The sequence below is a fragment of the Canis lupus genome, chromosome 4 (assembly GCF_003254725.2).
Source record: "Canis lupus dingo isolate Sandy chromosome 4, ASM325472v2, whole genome shotgun sequence".
In the NCBI taxonomy this organism is placed as follows: domain Eukaryota; kingdom Metazoa; phylum Chordata; class Mammalia; order Carnivora; family Canidae; genus Canis; species Canis lupus.
Genome location: NC_064246.1, coordinates 29,530,622 through 29,539,487, shown reverse-complemented (window position 1 = coordinate 29,539,487; position 8,866 = coordinate 29,530,622). Strand labels below are relative to the sequence as shown.

The 8,866-nt window shown below is 61.0% G+C and overlaps 1 protein-coding gene across 1 annotated transcript in view; it reads left to right on the top strand.

The window, feature by feature from the left end:
- Window positions 1-2,213: 2,213 nt before the first annotated feature.
- ZCCHC24 (zinc finger CCHC-type containing 24) overlaps window positions 2,214-8,866 on the top strand; it is a 60,631-nt gene continuing 53,978 nt past the window's right edge. The window contains exon 1 of the mRNA XM_049109083.1: window positions 2,214-2,542. Within this exon, the coding sequence (XP_048965040.1) occupies window positions 2,297-2,542 (246 nt within the window). The 5' untranslated portion in view covers window positions 2,214-2,296. The remainder of the gene's footprint in view (window positions 2,543-8,866) is intronic.

Below are 8,866 nucleotides of genomic sequence, written 5' to 3'. Positions count from 1 at the left end.
ACCACGGAACAGATGTCTCCCTAGGCAGGTGACAGACTCAGTTTCAGGCTGAGAACCAGGACAGAAAGGTTTTGAATAGCTAGCACTTCTCCACAGGTTCCACTACTTTCTATTTATTCCCCTATACCTGGTGGTACCTGCCCGGCCCCTAAAGCGATGTGAATTTGCAACCCACACTAGGGAAAAATGTTAGCACTGCAACATAACCAGACCACCTTCACCCAGAAGGAGAGTAGAGGACAGAGACCGGGGTCACCTCTGGGCTCCCCAACTGCCTGCTTGGGCCATGGGAAGGCGTCTTCTCTCCCAACTGCAGCTTTCTTTTAAATGTCCATGGAAAGTCTAACTTGGAGGTTTCAAATCCTATTCCCCCTTCTTCCATCTTGGAACCTCAAGACAGTAGCAGAGTTCCAGAGATGGTCCCAAATATTTCCAGGAGTAAAATAGTTATTATATTTATTTCGAACAAATGTGTACCTTCTATTTAAACAAATAGATTGAACACTGATTTACAGTACAGGGGTACTGTAGAGATAGGTCTCTGATGAATAAACCTACATTAAGATATGGCAGGTGTATGCGCTATCATTTGCACTAATGATCCCAAACTAATTGGTAGACAAAATCTGTGACATCATCAAATGATCTGAGACAGAAACATCGATGGGATTTCTGGTTGGGGACACGGTTGGGAAGGGGGACACATCCCCGAAGGGCTTTCAGGTCCAAGCACCCACATATGCTGTCTGTGCAGGTAGTGGGAGAAATCCTCGTGCAGGGAGTGGTGGAGAGCTGCCTTTGGAATGTCTTCTGCTTGCCGAACTCAAAGTGGTCAGCTCCTAAATAGCCCCAGAGGTAGGACGGTGACCGTCCCCACTTTACAGGGGAGAAAAGAGGCTTGTTTGCAGAGGTTAGGCCCCATGCGGAGGTCACCGAGCTGGAAGGTGGCCACCTTGGCACTTGAACGCCCAGAGCCAGGGGTGAGGCGGGAGAGGTGACTGGTCCCCTCCAGGCGCCTGGCCGCCGCCAGGTCCCGGCGCAGGCTCCGGGTGACTACCCCAGCCCGAGGGGGCGAAAGCCCGGGGCTGCGGGGTGTGTCAGGCGGAGGACGGGCTGGGCCGAGGCTCCCCCCAGGCATCCTTGGAGCGGCCGGGCCGTTCTGGAAGGTGGGTGACAGTCGTCTTCCCGAGCTCCCCCAGGCCCACCCGAGGTCCCGGCGGCCCGCCCAGGCACCGGGCTGGGCTGGGGCCGGGGGTCCGGGCGGAGGGAAAGGCCGGCCCAGAGCAGAAACAGGAGAAGGGAGAGGGGGAGGGGGGCAGGCGAGGGAAGGAGGCGGGGAGTCCTTCCTGGGGCAGGAACCCGGGCCCCCCTCGGCGGAGCCGGCCCGCAAAGCGATTCCGCAGATGGAAGGAATTAAGTGGGAGGGGGAGGGTCCTACGGTGATAGCGGGAGGAGGGCGGGGGGCGGCGTGTGCGCGCGCGCCTGTGTCCGCGAGGGAGGGCGAGACCAACACCTCGGACTGGACGGAAATAGGAAAGACGACACACGCGCGCGCACACACACACACACACACACACACTTAGGGACACAGAGGCAGGGACCCAGGAGACAATCTGAAAGAGAGCGGAGAGAGACTGAGAAAAGAAGGAAAATCGGGCCGGGAAAACGAGTGGGGATGGAATCATCGCAGAGGACGCAGGAAGGAGACCCAGAAGAGCGCCAAGCCGAGCGGGAGCCGATTGATGAGGCCGGGGCGGCCCGGGGCTCCCGCAGGCTCCGGGGGGCGGGGCCCGCGAGGGGGCGGGGCCTGCGGGGGGGCGGGGCCTGAGGGGCGGGGCCTGAGAGCCGGGGCGAGCGCCGACGAGCCCCGCTTCTCCGCTCGCCCCGCCCCGCTGCTCCATATTCAATGAGGCAGCCAATGGGAGGCGAGGACGGCGCCGGGGGGGCGGGGCCGCCGTGGACCCCGCCCCGGGAGCGGCCGCCGGAGGGGTCAGCACTGAGGCAGATAGCGGATCCCGGGCGGGGCGGGGCGGGCGGCGCGGAGGGGGCGGGCCCAAAAGTTTCCTGCCCAACTTTCGCTGCCTCCTTCCTCCGCCCGCGCGCGCCGCGGCTGCAGTCGGGGGGAGGCGGCGGCGGCGGCGGCGGCTGCGGGCGGCGCGCGGGGCGCAGGCACCGGCGATCGGCGGCGGGGCTCGCGCGGCGGGCAGTGGGCGCAGCTCCCCGGTGCCCGCCCCTCCGCTGCGGGGGGGGGGGCGCGAGCGGGCGGCCGGGGAGGGGCCGGCACCGCCGCCGCAAAATGAGCCTGCTGTCGGCCATCGACACGAGCGCCGCTTCGGTGTACCAGCCCGCGCAGCTGCTCAACTGGGTCTACCTGTCGCTGCAGGACACGCACCAGGCGAGCGCCTTCGATGCCTTTCGGCCCGAGCCGCCCGCCGGCGCCGCGCCCCCAGAGCTGGCCTTCGGGAAGGGCCGCCCGGAGCAGCTGGGCTCGCCCCTGCACTCCAGCTATCTCAACAGCTTCTTCCAGCTGCAGCGCGGAGAGGTGGGTGCCCCCGCGCCGGGCCTTCCCTCTCCGCCCCGCTCTCCCTGGCCCGGCCCGGCCCGGCTCCGTGGTGCCCGGCCCTGCTTGGCTTGGCCTCGCTCGGCTCTGCCAAACTCGCCGCCCGATGTCCCCGGGGCGCCGGGAGCGCGTCACCTCCCGGCTGAGCGCGGCTGCGAGCAGCTCGGGCGCAGGCGGGGCCCTCTTGCTCCTTCTCCCGGCCCGGGGCGCCCAGCTCGAAGCGGACTGGGCGGGAAGGGGGGTGGGGGGAGCCCCGCTGGGTGGGGGGCTCCGGATTCTCTCCAGACAGCTGGGGCGCGGCCGGGGCGGGGAGCCCCTTCCAAGTGTCCTTCCCACGCCCAACCCCATCCCCCCCTTGGCCAGGGCTCGCTGGGACCGGGAGTGCAGATTCTGCTCCGGAGCTCCTCAGCAGGGGCCTAAAATCTTTTCTCCTCCGACCTCGGGGGAGGCTGACCCGAAGGGCACCCTGGAGAGCAGGGCTTTTCCTGCTGTTCCTGCACAGGGACCCCCAGATACATCCTCCAGCTGCGTGCCCTCCCCCAGCCACATAGGAAGTGGTTTTTGAGGGCTTGACCCCACAGACTGCGCTGTCCCCCCGCCCTCCCAGCCTGGAAGGAAATGAAAGGGAAATCCTCTTGAGCTCTTGGGAGGGGGGCTAGCCAGGGGGAGAGCTTTCAGCTGCCCAGTGCCTTCTCCAGAAACCTGGGCTGGCTGCTTTGCAAAGTCTGCCTGTTGGGTGGATTTGGTTACAAAGTGGAAGGGGCAGCACGCATCTCCGCCAGCCAGATAAATACGCAGATTGCCAGGACCTCCCAGCCCCTTCGCAGAGGTCTTCTCCAGAGCTTTCCTAGATACCACTCCTCTCCCCTTTCAGCTGGACGACTCCTCCTCCTCCTCCTCCTCCTCCTCCTCCTCCACTCCTGCCTCTTTTGGGAATTACAGATACCCTTCTGTGGCCTTCACTCATCCATCTTCTGGCCGCTCTCCCTGCAAAAGTGCAGGGGGACGGGGTGGAGGAGAGGACACCCTCGAGGGCTCCTTTTCCTTCTAGACCTGAGCCCAGCAGTTAGTTTGAGGAGAGTCAGAGTTCTGAATGGGTCCGGGAGAAGGGCCTGTGTACGTGTGAGTGTGCTAGGGACGAGAGGGGGAAGCAGAGGGTCTCCCTCTCTGGTCCCATAATGTGTTCCTCTCTGCCAGTACTGACGAGGGGCAATGTGGGCATATAAAGCACTGGCCTGAGGCCTCAAGGCGGGCCAGTACCCAGCCGACTGAGAGGAGGACTGGCTGACCTGTGCTGGGCCAGTTGGGCAGAGTGGAGGGCAGTGAGCCTGCAGGGCCACCCCTTGGTGCCAGGCGAAAGTATTTGTATACCACAGCTCTTTGTAAACTGTAAAGCACTCTCTCCACGGGAGGCATTATTCTTGGCTGGAAATCTTTCTTTCTTATAAGAGACCCTGCCGCCTCTCTTCAGGGAACCGGCTTCAGTGACCAGTGACTTCGGAGGACAGTTTGCGAGTGCCTGGGTCTTTTACGTTGTAATCGTGCCAAACATTTGTTGAGTTCCTTGTGGCCCCTTAGGGAATCAGGGACAGGCCAGCGGGGGCCCCAGATCAGAAGACAGACAAGATGATACGACGTGAGTGGGAGGTGATTTCACGGGGGCGCTGTGGGAATCCCAAAGACGGTGACCGTGACCTGTATGAGCCCTCCCCTCTCACGGGTCAAGTGGGGGGTCCCTCATCAGCCTCTACCGGCCTCCCCCACTGCTCTGATCCTATGGTGGCCTTCTTCCCCAAATGTGGGACCCTGCTGAGAGGCGTGGGAGTTTAGGGCCATTCACAGTCTTCTCCAGGAGTCGGATATGCCCTCTCTTGGAGATGTCTGACTATCCAGGATCCCAGCTGGTTCTCTGGGAAACCTGTCTCCGATCACTACTGCTGACCCCAGTTACCCCGCGAAGAGGTGTGTTCCCTCTCTGGAGCCACTGTGGAAGGAGCTGTTAAAGGCTCTGCAGAGCAATGGTAGAAAAGTCTCTTATGACCTGAGTTGGGGGGAACCCCCTACCCTGTCTCCGTCTGGGCCTCAGATCACATATTCGTCGAATTTAGTCTCTGCTGCACCTTAAAGTGTTATGTATGGGCCTGGGATTTGAGAGATATGCACACAGACAGGCTGCACTGGGGGAGCTAGAAGGGGCTCCTCGGATGCTCACAGGCCAGTAGTGCCTTCCTTGGAGGGGCTGGAGGGCTGTGCCTGCCGACTTCCCGAAGGCTTTCTTGGCTTTAGACCCACTCACTCTCACCCCTCACCCGCTTCGCCTCCTAAACCCTCTTGGAGCCCCCGCCGTGCTCCTGGGCTTTCCTGCGTCCAGGGCTTAGCCAGTGACCTAATATGTCTCCAAAATAGCAACTGGCTAAGAAGGTGTGAAAAAATGCCCCCCACCTGAATGCCACCAAGGGGCTGGTTGGAGAAGCAGCAAATCATGTGTGGGCCGGAGGGGACTCCAAGAAGGGACCCAGGGACTCAGGAGCATCGCCATTCTGTGCAAGGCCTGGCAGGCCTGGTGGCAGTGCCTGCGGATGTGACTTGCATGCTGACCGCTGACCACGGCCTGTCTGCACCAGTCCGTGTGCCAAGAGCCCACCCCCTCCCGCACCACCCCCGGGCTGCTCCCACCACAATAGCAAAACACCATGAATGCAGCTGGGATTTGGGCGGGGGGGTTGAGGACATGGGGCCACAGAAGCCCATTGTGCCCCTGGAACCTCAGCTCTGGAAGCTGAAGATAAGCCAAGGGTTCTGAGTGGAACACTGGCCCTGGGAGCAGAGGGAGATGCAGAGTTCGTGGGCAAGGGCAGGAGCGAGCACCACGAGGTGTCTTGGATGCTGGTGGGGGGCTCTTCAGCTTGTCCGCGTGTGGTAAGGGTGCCAGGCCAGAGCAGGCACAGACACTTCGCGCCGGTTCTGCAAAGGCCTCGGTCTAGTGTATGGGCCCTGGGAACTTCAGTTTCACCCCTGATCCGTGGCGACAACTCTGTGTCTTTAGAGAGAAACTCCTGGGGCTCTTGGCTGAGCCCCTCTTCTGTCCCTGTAGGTACCCAAGGAAGGCTGTTCTTGGAGTGGGGGTCTTCCCTGCCGAGTTTAGCTTGGAATTTAAATTCACAGCAGCGTGTGGGGGCTGTGGGGCTCCACCTCCAGAAAGGGAGAGGTACCCCTCTTGGTCGAGCATTAGCTCTTGGGCCTCTGAGAGAACCCCAGAACCCCTCCTGGGTTGTGCCTGTGCTCCCTCAAGAGGAGATAGGGCTGTCCTGCTCCAGGTCAGAGTCCCAGGGCAGCCGTTATCTTCCCCTCTTCCTCCAGGGGGAGACGGATGTGGCCCTGCAGTCCAGTGATGGCTTATGGAGGTTGGGGGAAGGGCTTTGGGTCAAATATGTTTGGAAAGCAGAAGACCATCCTTCCCTTGGAGACACACAATGCCCCCAGCGAAGGCTCTGAGCAGGCCTGCAGCATGCAACCTTTCTTCAACCCAGCGTTTCCATCAGTATTTGACCCAGAGAGCGTTGTGGGCATAGAGCATTTGGCAGTGTGGATCTGAACACCTCCAGGCCCAGGGACTGCTCCGTTGAGGCACACCTCTTCCTACCCTTGGGAGGGTCTTCAAGGAGCTGTTAACCCAGGCCCTCTCCCCAGCCACCCCTCCTCCCCGTCTTGTCCTAGCGCCATCACCTGCAGTGCTGAAGACCCTCTCCCCTCCACTGCCCAGGTGTGTCCCCTGGAGGTTGAGAACAGCAGCAGGGGTGTCACAAGGCTCTGTGCACAGGGCTTCAGCCCTTCTGCAGATGGGGCTGTTAGACCCTTAGAGGAGCCACTAAGGTGTCCTGCTTTAAAGGGCCCTGAGGTCTTGACAGTCTTCTGAAGGTTTTGTGTGTCACCTGTGCTGTCCCCAGGTGTAGATGAGCCTAGGCTGCCTGGCCAGGGTGGATGTGCAGAGCAAAGCCATGTATCTGTGTGAGGGTGGAGGTGTGCCTCAATGGGGCGGGGAGTGGGCTTCTGGGGCTGGAGTTCGTTCCTAGCAACTTTTGGGGTCTGTGCAGGTGTGGGAGGGGGCAGCGCCAGGTCCTAGGAGAAAAGGGCATTCTAGCCCCGCAGAGCTTGGGAGGCTGCCCGGCTCCCTCGGCCAGCCCTGGGAAGCCGAGCTCTGACTCAGGCAAGGAGGACCGTCATCCGAGGGCCTGTAGGCTGAGGTGGCCCGGTCCTCCCTCCATCAAATTAAGTTGATTGGGCAGGCCTGGACTCAGAAGGGAGGCCGCAGCCTGTGGACCTTCTGAGTCAGGTGGGAGGGAGGAAAGCAGGCAGAATTCGTAATTTGTAATTAGCAGCGGCAGAGAGCCAGGCTCCGTCGGCACCCAAAGGGGCGCCTTGCAGAGAAGACGGCCCCGACTCGCAGTGCCTTCCTCCTGGGCGGTGCTTTATCCTGCCATCTCCCATTTTACAGAAGAGAAAACAGGCCTGGCGAGTCACCCAGCAAGTCAGGGGCAGAGCTACATCTGGAACTCTTCCACACTCCGACTGCAGTTGGCTCTGTGGCTCCTCATGCTGGCTCTCACCTGGATCATTCTCTGGGCCCCGGGGCAGGGCAGGCCGTCACCAGGGACAGACGTTTTGTGGAGCTGCGATGCCTCTGATCTCAGATCTTTTGAGGAGTGGTGGGCATTGGCACATTGATCGCGGGTACCGGGTGTCCTGCTGTGTCCCCGTTCCAGCCACTCCCTAGGAACCTGGCATGGGGCTCCAAGGGACGCAAGTCCAAGGATGGCCTGGCTTGGGAGGGTCCAAGGATGGGCGCTGAGCACGTGCTGGCACTCTCGTCTCATACCGTAGCCTGCGTGCAGCGTCCCCACTGTCCAGGCTCTTCAGGAGGGGGATGATACAGTCCGGGCACCAGTGGCATGACCAGGGCTCCAGCCTGGGTCTCAGGAGGCTTGGCCTGTGCTGTGTGGGTGTGGGCCTGGGCGTGGTGGCACGTAATCATTTATCCTGTCCTCCTCTGGCCATACCGTGAAGCTTCATGAAGACACAGCTTTGCAGTCGCCGTTGCTTCTACATCAGCGCTCTTGCCTGCCCTCAACAACTGGCAGAGGCCAACTTCTTTCTGGCACAAGAGGCTGCCCCTTCTCTGAGAGGCTTTCCCCAGCTGCCACGGGGGAGCACACCTCCCTCGAGCGTCCATGGCCCATGGAGGAAGGCTGTGCATGCTTCTGGTGAAGCGTGTCGTAGCAATTGCTGTTGCTGAGGAATGTACACTCTACGTGTGTGTGTGTGTGTGTCGATAGCTATGTGGTCAGCACGCCGAGAGTGGAAATCCTGCCTTTTTCCACCTGCAAGTCCCAGCTGCTGTTGCTTGGGCAGTGCCTGGGCCTTACAAGGTGCTCAGCGACGACGTGGACAGGGGGATGGCTGACTTGACTGCCCCGTCTCCTCCCGTCTTGCTTCTCCGGGGTTGTGACTCCACGAATGCTCTCCCCAGGCTCGTACCCCGTCTCCTGTTTCATCTCACAGGAGGAATGTGTGTAGATTGCTTGATTGTTTGGGCAGAGCTGGCTTGGGAGATAGTAAAGCCCCATCCCTAGAGGTGTCCCAGCAGAGACTTAGGTGCGCTCATGGTTCTTGAGCATCTTTGGTTAGGGACCTCTTTGAGAATCTGAAGACTGCGAGAGTTCTCCTCCTCGCTCATGCACAGAGCACAGGCAGACGTGCCCACACAGACACACGCCTTTGCACGCGACTTCCAGGGGCTCATGGCACCCCTTGCATCAACAGCAGAGCCCAAGCCGAGGCCCCCTGCTACAGGGGCTGCAAACCTCAGGGGTACCCCCGGAGTGGCTGAGTATTAGAGTCCCTTTCAGCCCTCAGATTGTCAAACTCATGATTTCTGCTTTCATTCAACAACCACATCCTAGAGGTGAGAGGCAAGCGGTCCCCAATGCTGTGATCTACCTGGGCAGAGGGCATCTGGCCATACAGTGTGAGCACCTGTCGGGTGAGCGGTGAGCTGGGCCGGAGCAGGAGGGATGGAGTCCAGGGGGAGGGTCTCGCTGGGTCTTCTCTGCTGTGTCCCGGTGCCACCCAGCTCCTCCCTCTCCAGGTCTGGTCCCATTTCTCCCCACCTCCTGCTATCAAAAGGACTGCTTATTTAGGGTACAGTCTTTCACTGAGCTCTGGCTGCATGCAGGGAATTGTGTTTGGCCCCCGTGGGTGAATGGGCCTCCAGGAGGCTGTGGCGCCCCTGGGGGTCTTGGGCCAGGG